Consider the following 13,666-nt stretch of genomic DNA (forward strand, 5'->3'; position numbering starts at 1 on the left):
TATGTTCCAGGCTGGCGGTGAAAGGCCTTCAAAGAAACATCCTAGCACCAATAGGATCAATTGAAACCAATAGAAGCCAAACTATTTTAAGTGGATGGCAAGAGAGGTCTTGCCTGTGCAATGCTGGATGAAACACTGTTGTATGGTAGACCTATACATTTGCTGCTCCATTGTTTTGTTGCCTGAGGGAAGGTGCGTGTTTTGGGATGTTAACAACAGAAAGAGCACTGCTAGTGGTTCCCTTCTAATGCAGTGTTTGTTTGGCTCAAGAATTAGGTCTTACCTCAGACAGAATCTTCTCTGTCGTCCTGCGTCTCTCACCTTGGAGCATGAAGGTCGGACCCTTTTTTCCTGGTTTTGTAGCAGAAGCTACAGGGCCGACAGTGAATCAGGAAAAAAACAAGTTAACCAGTGAAGGCTGTTGAAAAAGATAAGCTGATAGCTTTCAAGGAAATGGAGTGTAGTAGATCACATTTATTCATTTCCCTTTGTTGATTTCCTCCCAAGGTTTTAGTACATTTAGTACGTAACCTATTTTGTTCCCATACTGACTGTTGTACCCCGAGTTGCTGAACTTTACATAATACCGAATAATAGGTTTATAGTAAATAAAGCCCATGCATTGTTTCTCATGTTTTTCCAGATTGTGAAAATAACAATCAGACTAGCTCTGAAAAATATCTGATGTGAAAAGGTCTGATATGATTGGTCAAAAGACCAATTAGTGGAAGAAATATCAGAATTGGGCTTCCTGTGTCAAGGCTTACATTCCAAAAGTAGCACTACAAGAATGAGCAGTCCATTCAAACGACACTCACCTTTTCTTAGTAACATTTTCTTCATATGTATCATTTTAAATCTCTACATTCTTACTGCATGGCTTAAAAGCTTTGTATATGATTTGATGCAACCCTGAAGCCATCTGTGTCCATATGCATATTCATATTTATAAAGGTTGAGTCACTCCTCACATTGATTATGCTGGGTGAATCTTCTCAGCAGCGTTTGGCTCTCATCTGATAATAATAATGGACTATATTTGCCCTCACATCAAAACCTCTGACTCAGAACTGCTTGAACATTTGTAATTATTCAGCAAAGACCTGTTAAACATTTCTTGGAATCATCTTGATATTCCAGACACTCTCAGACAGTGAAACTACACTCTGCAATATATCACCTAGGGGAAAGCACAACAGACTGTCTTCATTGCATCTCTAACTCTATTGTTTACTGAAAGGAGCCCGTTTCCAGTATTTTCTATTGTTTTATTTAACTAGGCAAGTCAGATTGGGACACCCAAACACGGCCGTATGTGATGCAGCCTGGATACGAACCAGGTACTGAAATGCAGTGTCTAGACCACTGCGCCACTCTGGAGCCCTACAGTAGACCTTTTTGGCACATAAATTCATATGTTCAATTATTTCAAGAAGGTCCCAGATTTGTTAATGGTTCATAGTGTTACTAGTAACCAGTTTTCTATCTGACGAGGAAAACATTACAAGGAAGTTATAAATCAGGACAGTAAACTTTTGACATTGAACCAATTATTTTGGCTTTGCAAAGTCCTGCCTTTGAGCATTGTAGATTGGACACCCCCATGCATGGCAAAGTGGTAGATAAATTCAAGATAAACGTGTTCAACCTGGTTGTCGATCTCTTGAAACAGAGAATGGGAGCTATTTCCTCTCAACCAGGAATGACGTGAAATTAAAGGTGAGCCCTTTCCCCCTTCTCCTTAATAGGTTCCAGCTGTGTCTAATTTGATAAGTCAAATGGCTATATTGAATTGTGCATTTTATGTATATTTGGCATGTTGCCACCAAAAGTGCTTATTCTCTGTGATTGAACATAGTTTAGATCTTAATCATTTATTTTTATTTTTTACCTTTATTTAAATAGGCAAGTCAGTTAAGAACAAATTCTTTTTTTCAATAACGGCCTAGGAACAGTGGGTTAACTGCCTGTTCAGGGGCAGAACGACAGATTTGTACCGTGTCAGCTCGGGGCTTTAAACTTGCAACCTTCCGGTTACTAGTCCAACGCTCTAAACACTAGGCTACCCTGCCGCCAATAGTCTCTCATGTCACTGCTGTAAAGCTGTGTTGTCAAAAGGAGAGCAAAACAGCCTTGTTTCCTACAAAGCGATCAGTAAACTCTTTGTTTTCTACCTCAGGATGATGGGAGTTGCCACTCAGCCAGCCCGACCAAAGGCTTCTTCACGCGGGGGCCCTTCAGTCGGCCCTCCAGTCCCAAGTCGGCCCCTGCTAGGACCAAGAACAGCCCAGGCTCCCCCAAAACCATCTTTCCCTACCCTTCGTCCCACCAGGACTCCCCACCCAAGTCGCCTCGTCGCCTGAGCTTCAGCGGCATCTTCCGCTCCTCCTCCAGAGACTCTAACTCCACCTCTCCCATCAGCATCAAGCTCTTCTCCAGGGCCAGAAAAGGTAAGACCAGTTGCTCTAACCCCAACAGCGTTGGTTCTGTGAACCACGCTCATATGTTATTTAAACCTGTAGAGTTGTGTTAGCTCCCCAACATAATGCCTAGGCTTTAGCTCCAAAGGCTAATATAGTACTGTGGCGCTCAGGAAAAAACAGATTCAAACTCTGGTCGATCACATATGCGCAGTATATGAGCAGTATGTGTGTGAATGGGGGGGAGGGAATACAAACTACAATATGGCTCAAATTGTTCTTCTGCTTCTGTGGTAATTAGTGTTTGTGTACTTTTAGGTTGTTTTAGGATGGTAGACGGAAATGCCTGCGTTGTGTATTGGGCATGTGGTTGAGGGGGTGATGCTCGTTCCTATAGGTTGTGTCAGGTGAACCGTGTGGATATGCTGTTCTATGGGTATTATTGTGGGATCCATCATCATTTGACATAGAATGCAACAAAATTATGCCTTTTATCATTAAATGAATTTGTATTATATAGTCTAGTGATGCATATTGTTGTTGTCAGAGGAGATGTTGTTTCTGGTGGACTGGTGGTGAACTTGCTTGCCGGGGGGGGATGTACTTTTTGCTCGGCTTGCCAGCCTTTCGTCTCTCACCTCCCACACATTGACTTGCAGTTGCATCCCTTTACGTTCGCCTCATTTCAGAGGACATAAGTACATAAGTAGAGCTACAAGACCAAGTACATGAGTTTAGTGTTTAATAGGTGGACATGCCTTTATTTATTTGTTTAACCTAAAGTACCAGGTGTGTAGATCTCTGGAATATGACCGTTATTTTGTCATTATAGTGGCATGGAGAGAGGTTCTCCTTAGGGTGACGATTTAATAATTGATCACACAATTCTAGCTAACTCATGGCTGTTATGTAATTGATATATGTTGCCATTAGATTAAGATCACTTTATTGGTCAATCGTCCAACCTAAATTTGTCTTCCCATTCTAACCCAACCCCTCCGAAAGACACACATACACAAGCATACAGAAACAAGTTTTTGTTGGAGTGGTGAGTTGGGCTGCCACAATGGTCGCCCAGGGAGCTGTTGTTGGCTGGGATTAAGTGCCTTGCTCAAGGGCACAACAGCAGGCAATGGCAGCAATGGCAGATGCCAGCAACCCTCTGGTTGCCAGCTCACTTCCCACCGGATTTTCCTCATCAGACCCAGGATTCGAACTGGCTCACCTCTAACCGCCAGGCTACCCGCCACCCAATTACAACTGACGGCTATTTAAATGTTTTATTTTAACCTTTATTTAACTAGGCAAGTTAGTTAAGAACAAATTCTTATTTACAACGACTGATTACCCCAGCCAAACCCTAACCCGAACAACGCTGAGCCAATTGTGCACCGCCCTATGGGACTCCCAATCACGGCCAGCTGCGATACAGCCTGGAATCGAACCAGGGTCTGTAGTTTAACACAATATTTCACTTGAAAAACATGTAAATGACATAATTGGGATACAAAAGGAACATGCATACATTGCCTGTATGTTAAGAACAGCTACATTACTCTTGACATTTGGGTGTAATGGTTGTGGAGACTGGAGTTTTCTGTATCAACTATGATTGCTAGATAGAGCCAGTCTTTCCCCTAGATTCTTTTTACTTTTTACAGGCATTTTGCAAATGCCCCCAGAGCAACATCTAGGCCCTCTGCATAAAGATGGGAGAATTCAGATATTAATTAATTGTTTTAACACTCTCCACTGAGTTTGTAAAGTACAGCACATTCAACCTTTCAGTGTTTTCAAATTGCAGATGTCTGGAAGCTAAAATTGGGATCCTATATACTCTGCTAATGACAATAAAAAATGAGTAACTGAAAGCAAAGTATAATACAGTGAACTTAGCAAAACAAGGAATTGGTGGTAAGTGCATGGGGCCGCTATCTTTATGCACCTCCGCTATTGGTACCATTAGGCCTGGAAGGCAAAACATTGGGATACACTGGAATGACCTAATAACACGTGACAGTCCAACTTAGTTCAATATCAACTTTTCTCTCTGTGGTATTTATAGTCTGGTCATTTCATTGGTCGAAATATTGCCGCCCCTCCCTTGGCAGAGTCATACTGCATCAGTGGGCGAGTTCGTTTTGCAATACCCCGGTGGCCCTGGTGGGCGGAGTTTGTGCAGTTTAGACCATTCCATTGGTCCTAAAATCTCCACCCACCCGGAGCACTAGGCAATGCAAAAGTAACTCACCTAGTGTGGATACTGACATAATGTGAATCAGCAGAGTTTGTGTTTGTGTCTCTGGAGAATACCTCACATTTGCCCAAAGTCTTGATCCAGAGGAAAAGTTGTGACTTATGACTGCCTTGTGACACACAAAATGTACTCTATTCCATTCCAAGGAAGCTCTACAGCTGTCAGATTTTTTGTTTTGTTTGCTATGGTTCAATGACATTTGTATTTGTTTTGTCTGTTACAGTTTTTAGCTTATTTGCAGTTCTAAAAAGGATCTCATATATAACTTGAGATCTCATTTGACATGGACTAAAGTGATTCCTGTAGAAATCTATAATCTGTGATATATCTCCAAGTTGTGTTGTTACAGTTTTCTACTGGTCTTGTCGCTATGTGTTACCGTACCTGAGTGTAACGACGTTCTTCGTTTGTCGAAAGAGAGTCGGACCGAAATGCAGCGTGTTGGTTACTCATGTTCTTTAATGAAACAAATAACGGAACTATACATGAAATAACGAATAAATACAAAAACAACAAACGGAACGTGAAACCTATTACAGCCTATCTGGTGAACACTACACAGAGACAGGAAGAATCACCCACGAAATACAAAGCGAAACCCAGGCTACCTAAATACGGTTCCCAATCAGAGACAACGAGAATCACCTGACTCTGATTGAGAACCGCCTCAGGCAGCCAAACCTATGTAACACACACCCCTAATCAGCTACAATCCCAATAACTAAAAAACCCCACTAAGAATACAACAAACAATAAACCCATGTCACACCCTGGCCTGACCAACTAATTAACTAAAACACAAAATACTAAGACCAAGGCGTGACACTGAGATTTCGTGAGGTGCATAGGCGCCTGAGCATTGGAGCAAACGGAGCAGCTGAAACCCCTCTCTTTAGAGAGAGAGATACTTAGATGATTTTATATGATACGTCCTCATTTCATTAAACCTCACTAGCCCCACCCCCCTTTAAAATACAAAAATCCTCTGTGCTGCATACTCACCTTGCCCTCTACCCCACGATACAAAACCACACCACACATCACAATAACCAAAACCTCACCATTTCTACAACCATATATCCAACCCACCTTCCCTAGCTATACAAACGGCCTCCCCAACACACCATATGTCCTTAAACATCTCCACACGTTTTATAATTTTATAGAACTCAAATTCCCCCCTCAGGCGCACAGAGACCATTCTATTAAATAATAGTAAAGGGTCTGTTATCCCTCCACTTTGACCCTGTTCCTCCTTGTTAGCCAAATAGCCAAACATGCCTGAGCAAACAGAAATTCAACAACACACATTTTGCCCTTTCATTATTCGAATACCTGTACCACTACAAACCCCCGGGAAGCTATCCCTCCATGCCCCACATAACAGAGCTTTGCTCTTGCCCCAATTCACCTTAGCCAACGAAGCTCACTCGTACACCTTCAGAGTATTTTCTAGTGCCTGCATATCCTGCCTGCATATAAACCATCATCTGCGAAGCTGACACTGCTATGCCTGTCAAAACACCCATACCTGTCCAGCACACTCCCTGCAGTCTCATGTGTAAGAGGCCCAGGAAAGGCTCAATGAATCGTGTATATAATGGCCCAATAGAGGGCATCCTTGTCTAATGCCCCGAATCACCCAGACTGGCTTACTGAGCCCCCCTCCCGCCTTGACCATACATGACGCCCCAGCATACAACATTTTCACACAAGCCAAAAACCTTTCCCCAAACCCAAACATCACATTAAACAGATACCCATGGTCCACTCTATCAAAAGCATTCTCTTGGTCTAGAGAAACCAGTCCAAAGTTCACATTTGAAACTCTCGACATGTCCAACATGTCCTTGAGCGTCCCGGTACACATTATGTCTGGTCCTTGTGTACTATAGAGTCCAGTTGGGATTTCAGTCTGTTGGCAAGGACCTTGGCAAATATCTTGTAGTCCTCACAGTGCAATGCCACATGCCTCCAGTTCTTAAGTTCACACAAGTCCCCTTTTTGGGCAGGAGAGTCTGGGTTATGGCCTCTGACAGTTCACTTCATCCTCTGTGCCAGGGAGATCTTAGGGAGTTCTGCAAATAAAACCTGAGCACACATAGAATCACACAGTTCTGCCCTATCCAACTCAGTATAAAACTCCACAGTCCGCTCCCGCATCTCCCCTATCACAGAGGTCACCCGTCCATCTGACAGCGGCAGACAATGCATTCCATGGCTTCACCGCTCTGTCTTTCCAAACCAAAGAAGAAGGAGTTGGGAGCATCAATCTTCTTGAGCATGGAGCACCTAGCTCCGTTTGCTTTAACCTGGAAAAACTACCCAGGTCCTGACATAATTTAGCTAAATTAGCCTGGAGGCCTACATTGCCTTGCCGCTCTTCACTGATACTACGCTCGAGTTCCCCCAATACTCCCCTACCCTCTGAGGATGACAGAGCTGTATACTGTTGACAGAAAAGCCGAATTTGGACTTTTCCCACATCCCACCATTGATTCATACTCCTCACTATGCTGCCCCCATCTTTCCCAAAACGTCTGGAAACCTGAGCAAAAAGTGGCATCTTATAAGAGCTTTACTTTACATCCTTACGTTATATTGGCATCGAACACGTCACCCTCCCTAGAAGAGGGGGCGACCGCAACTATTTATTGTTAAAATGAGAGGCTGTCTGGATTTTTAATTTAAAGACCCTTGCTCCCTTCGGTCTCAGCATAGACTTTGATCTGAAGCAATTCTTGTGATTATGCTATTCATTGTATATGTTTGTAGGCCTATGTAGCAAAATTGTATCTATGATCCCATTCTATCCACTCTTTTCTTGTATGTTCTATTTATATCAGAAAATTAACCAATGATGTCAAGCCACACCTGGTCATAATTATAGACACCTGTGTGTGTACTTTGACACTATATAAACTAGTGACCCGCAATGTTTGTTATTACTCCCTGATGAAGACAGCTTGTCTGTCGAAACGTTGGTTATTAGGTTATTCAAGTATTGCATCTGAGCTCCTAGAATGTGTGGCTCTTCTTTTCTTTTTCAAGTGTTCTACTCCGTGAGCCAGCACCTTGTCTAAACAGTTGTGTGTTTCTTTCACCTCCAGATCTACCAGATAACACTGGCATATTCAGAAAGAATTGTACTACATTATTGGGATCGCATTATTTGTGACAAAAAGGAGATGCAAACTGAATGTGCAATTTTAACAATGCCTTTTAGTACAACGTTCAAATCCAGATTGGGTAAAACAATATTATTCCTCCCATTTTCGATTTCATTTCCTCACTCTCATGCATTATCCCGGCTACATTCTTAACAGTTTGGCCTGTCAATCGATCACTGTGGGTGGGATTGTCAGGGGAGGAGCAGGTTATTTGTGAGAGTTACAAGGTTGTCACTTCATTATTGGGGGTGGGATTTTCAGGGAATGGCGTAAACTAGTAATTTGGTCATTTAAAACCCCTTTTCAATATAATTTTGTTCAGAAATATGGATTCCCCCTGTTAATTAAGAAAAATAAATTATTCAATGCTAAATGTTTACCTAAGACCCCCCCCCTAGATTTCAAACACAGTCAGGTGCCTATGATGAGGAGTTATTGTTTAGTATTGGTGTCATTACTATGTTTTAAAATGTTCAGCTCTCCACCTACTGCTTTAATTTGGGAAATGCTCTTGGCTTCAGCAGGTGTATTGCATTCAAATGTATGGTTGCAAAGGGTCGGAAACGTTCTGGTAAGTTTATCCATGGGAAGTTAAGCCCGGGAATTTTGCTTAAATTCATCCAAAAAGTTAGCTTATAACAGTGAACCTTTTTGAAGGGATACACATAAGGCAATTCTAGGTCTTGGGGCATATTTTGCTTAAACTATCCCCAATTCAATGGAATTGCAATCCTCTGCATGTACAGTGCATTCTTCCATCACATGTACAGTTGATTCTCAAGATCTTGCACTAATGAGATACTATTGAGCCCACACTACTACACTGTCTGAGCCAAGGACTGTCAGGATTTGGCCAGGGTTGTTCCGGGTTTTGGTCACTAGATGCCCCCATTGTGCTTTTTGACCTTATGTTTTTTCCCTTGTTCCCCATTATTATTTGCACCTGTGCCTCGTTTCCCCTGATTGTATTTAAACCCTTAGTTTCCCTCAGTTCTGTGCTCTGTGTTTGTATGTTAGCACCCAGCCCTAGTGTTCTGTGTATTCTTGTCGATTCCGGTGGATGCTCTTGTGGAATTCTGTTTTTGGTTTTGAGTATCTCTTGAGGCTTTTTTGTGCTATTCCTACCACCTTTTGGATTTGCCATTTTTGTATTGAAGGACTTCTCCTTTTTACTTTATTAAATACACCGTCTTAAGTACTGCTGTGTCTGCCTCATCTTCTGGGTTCTGCTGATTATTCGTGGCTCAGTTGGTTAAGTGACTGTTTCTCACTCCGGAGACCCAGGTTCGTAACCGGGTCCTGACAGAAACACAGAGCCAAAAATGAACCCAGAGGCAGCCAGTTCCCAGGACCTTTTTGCCATGCTGTCCCACCACCAGGAGACTGTCCAACGCCACGAAGCCGCCCTGGTTCAGCAAGAGGCCTTAATGGCTAGACATTCTCATCTTCTGTCGGAGATGCTGACTTCCATTAAGCAAATATCTGATCGTCTTACCCCGGCAACAGTTCCCGTCCCAGTACCTCAGATTCACGTACCCATGGCAGTTAACCCCCTGGCTGAACCTCGTCTTCCACCTCCCCAACGGTTCTCAGGTGATCCAAGTGCTTGTAAAGGGTTTCTCACCCAATGTTCTCTCTCCTTTGAGCTACAACCCTCGTCGTTTCCCACCGACCGGTCTAAGATCGCTTATATCATCACCCTGCTGTCGGAAAAAGCCCTGGCCTGGGCTACTGCTGTGTGGGATGCCCATAGTTCCTGCTGTGCCAGCTACTCTGCCTTTGCTGAGGAATTCAAACGAGTGTTTCAAGGCCCAAGCAGTGGTTCTGACTCAGCCAAACAGCTCCTGACTCTCCACCAAGGTTGGCGCAGCGTGACGGACTATGCCATCCAGTTCCGCACGGTGGCAGCAGCAAGTGGCTGGAACAACGAGGCGCTCACGGTGTGCTTTCTGAAAGGCCTTTCCGACACTATCCAAGATGAACTGGCCACTCGGGAACCACCGGACAATCTCGAGTCCCTGATCAAGTTGGCCTCACGCATTGACCAGCGTCTGAGAGAGAGAGAACTCAACCGTAGACCTCTAGCCCCTATCAGTCCCAGCTCCGAGTCCCCACCTTTATCCTCGCTGGCTCCATCGGAACCCATGCAGATTGGACGCATCTCCCAGGCTGAGAGAGACCGCCGGATGAGGGAGCGACGCTGTCTATATTGCGGCAAACCGGGCCATTTCCGTTCCACGTGTCCCGGGCTCCAGGGAAACGCTCTGTCCCGTACAGACCGGGGGAACTGTAACGGGAAACATAACCTCCTCCCATCCGTCCAACTCCTGTCTGCTCATTCCAGTCACCCTCTCCTGGGACAACCACAAGCTTCACCTTCAAGCCTTGGTAGACTCTGGAGCCGCAGGTAACTTCATGGATGGTGTCTGGGCGAAGGAGAATGGCGTTCCCACTGAACCTCTAAGTGAACCCATGAGGGTCACTACATTGGATGGAAGCCCTTTGGGATCTGGACTTGTCACTCATGTCACTACCTCCTTGCGACTTTCAGTTTCACAACACCAGGAATTGATGAACTTTCATTTGATCTCCTGTTCCGAGTTCCCTCTCGTCCTTGGATACCCCTGGCTTCACAGCCATAACCCTCACATCGACTGGTCTGTGGGCACTATCAAGCAGTGGGGTCCTACGTGCCAAGCTACTTGTATTTTCCAGAATTCCCGAGTTCTACTCCCGAGTCTTTAGAATCCATCGACCTGACCCGAGTTCCCGAGTGTTACCATGACTTCAAACTGGTGTTTAGCAAACAGAGGGCCACCATGCTACCACCCCATAGACCTTACGATTGCCCCATCGACCTGTTTCCGGGCACTTGCCCCCCCAGGGGTCGGATATTTTCCCTATCTCCACCCGAACGAGCTGCTATGGATACCTACATCAAGGACGCTCTGGAAGCAGGCCTCATGCGTCCATCCACCTCCCCGGCGGGAGCAGGGTTTTTCTTTGTGGCCAAGAAAGACGGTGGATTACGTCCTTGCATCGACTACCGGGGACTCAATGCCATAACCGTCCGTAACCGTTACCCGCTACCCCTTATGGCCACAGCCTTCGAGCTGCTCCAGGAAGCAGTTGTTTTCACTAAGCTTGACCTGCGGAACGCATACCATCTTGTGCGGATCAGACCTGGTGACGAGTGGAAGACCGCTTTCAACATGCCTACTGGTCACTATGAATACTTGGTGATGCCCTTCGGCCTGACCAACGCCCCAGCGGTGTTCCAAGCGCTCATAAACGATGTGCTTAGGGATATGCTTAACATATTTGTGTTCGTTTACTTGGATGACATCCTCATCTTTTCGAGCTCCCTTCAAGAACACACTAAGCATGTCAGACAAGTACTCAAACGCCTCCTAGACAGCCATCTGTACGTTAAGCCGGAAAAATGTGAATTCCATTCATCCCGAGTACAATTCCTGGGATTTGTAGTGGAACCCGGTCGAGTCCAAATGGACCCCAGGAAGGTAGGGGCGGTAGCGGATTGGCCCACCCCCAAATCCGTTAAGGAAGTTCAGCGTTTCCTGGGCTTCACAAACTTCTACTGCAAGTTCATCAAGAACTTCAGCTTGGTGGCAGCCCCTCTCTCAGCTTTAACCAAGGGTGGCAATGCAAGGTTTTTGTGGGGAAGAGAAGCTGAGACGGCCTTCCAAGGACTCTCCCAAGGAAACACCCGTCTGGTGTTCAACCTTCCCAAGTTCTCTCACGTCACCCCGCTCCTCCGCTCTCTCCACTGGCTTCCAGTTGAAACTCGCATCCGCTACAAGACCATGGTGCTTGCCTACGGAGCTGTGAGGGGAACGGCACCGCAGTACCTCCAGGCTCTGATCAGGCCCTACACCCAAGCAAGGGCACTGCGTTCATCCACCTCTGGCCTGCTCGCCTCCCTACCACTGAGGAAGTACAGTTCCTGCTCAGCCCAGTCAAAACTGTTCGCTGCTCTGGCCCCCCAATGGTGGAACAAACTCCCTCACGACGCCAGGACAGCGGAGTCAATCACCACCTTCCGGAGACACCTGAAACCCCACCTCTTCAAGGAATACCTAGGATAGGATAAGTAATCCTTCTCACCCCACCCCCCCCCCTAATGATTTAGATGCACTATTGTAAAGTGGCTGTTCCACTGATGTCAGAAGGTGAATTCACCAATTTGTAAGTCGCTCTGGATAAGAGCGTCTGCTAAATGACTTAAATGTAAAATGTAAATGTAAGCAGCGCGTTCTCTCTGCTCCCATCCTGATACTACCGACTACGGATGAACCATTTGTGGTGGAGGTAGACGCATCAGAGGTTGGTGTTGGAGCTGTCCTGTCTCAGAGGGGTGAAGACAAGAAGCTTCATCCGTGCGCTTTCTTCTCACACCGGCTTACCCCGACTGAGAGGAACTACGATGTGGGGATCGTGAACTCCTAGCGGTTAAGATGGCATTGAAGGAATGGAGACACTGGCTCGAGGGGGCTTCTCACCCGTTTCAAGTGCTTACGGACCACAAAAATCTGGAGTATATCCAGCAGGCGAAGCGGTTGAACTCTAGACAAGCTAGATGGTCTCTTTTCTTCAATCGATTCCAGTTTATCCTCACCTATCGGCCCGGGTCGAAGAATCTCAAACCGGATGCCCTGTCCCGAGTCTACGCTCCTGCCATTCGAGATGACACGGACATGCCTGTCCTTCCTGCTGCTAAGATTGTGGCTCCGATGTCGTGCCAAGTTGAGGATACCGTGAGACGTGCTCAAGCTAGCGAACCGGACCCGAAAGGAGGTCCTGCCAATCGGTTGTTTGTCCCCAAGGCAGTGAGGACTCAGGTCCTTCTGTGGGGGCACTCCTCTCGCCTCACCTGTCATCCGGGCGTAGGTCGCACCTTGGAGTTCATCCAGCGTAAGTTCTGGTGGCCTACCATAAGAGAAGACGTTGCCACTTTCGTCAATGCCTGTCCCGTGTGCTGCCAGGGCAAATCTTCTCACCTCCGCCCTCAAGGACTCCTTCACCCTTTACCTGTTCCCCACAGACCCTGGTCCCATATCTCATTGGACTTTATTACTGGACTTCCTCCATCCCATGGCAATACTACTATCCTAGTCATAATCGACAGGTTTTCAAAGGCGGCCAGGTTCGTCCCTCTGACTAAGTTACCTTCTGCCAAGGAAACGGCTGAGTTGGTAATTAATCATGTGTTCCGAGTCTTCGGCATTCCTCAAGATATGGTTTCTGACAGAGGTCCCCAGTTCGCCTCAAGGTTTTGGAAGGCCTTCTGCCAACTCATGGGGGCTTCTGCCAGTCTATCTTCAGGGTACCATCCGGAGTCCAACGGCCAAACAGAGAGGATGAATCAAGAGCTGGAAACCACCCTCCGATGTATGACTCGTGACAACCCGTCCACATGGTCATCCTTTATTGTTTGGGCCGAATACGCGCACAACACCTTGCGCTCCTCCTCCACTGGTATGTCCCCGCACGAGTGTCAGTTTGGCTATGCTCCTCCATTGTTCCCGGACCAGGAGGCAGAAGTCAGAGTGCCTTCAGCCTTGAAGTTCGTCAGACGCTGTCGGCTTATGTGGAGGAAGACCCGTCTTAATCTTATGCGTTCCTCACAGAGGTACCAACAACAAGCCAACAGACGTCGCCGTCCCGGGCCTACCCTGCGCCCCGGCCAGAGAGTCTGGCTCTCCACAAGAGACTTACCTCTACGGGTGGAGTCTCGCAAGCTGTCCCAAAAATACATCGGTCCCTTCAAGGTTGCCAGGAGAGTTAACCCAGTTTCTTAT

General features: G+C 46.1%; 1 protein-coding gene across 4 annotated transcripts in view; it reads left to right on the forward strand.

Moving 5' to 3' along the window:
* The window catches only part of LOC135517281 (5'-AMP-activated protein kinase subunit gamma-2-like), a 117,756-nt gene that overhangs the window by 22,503 nt on the left and 81,587 nt on the right, over positions 1-13,666 (forward strand). For all 4 annotated transcript variants that reach the window (XM_064941439.1, XM_064941440.1, XM_064941442.1 and 1 more), the window contains one exon: positions 2,180-2,450. In XM_064941439.1, the coding sequence (XP_064797511.1) occupies positions 2,180-2,450 (271 nt within the window). The remainder of the gene's footprint in view (positions 1-2,179; positions 2,451-13,666) is intronic.

Source organism: Oncorhynchus masou, chromosome 28 (assembly GCF_036934945.1).
Source record: "Oncorhynchus masou masou isolate Uvic2021 chromosome 28, UVic_Omas_1.1, whole genome shotgun sequence".
NCBI classification, from domain to species: Eukaryota; Metazoa; Chordata; class Actinopteri; order Salmoniformes; family Salmonidae; genus Oncorhynchus; species Oncorhynchus masou.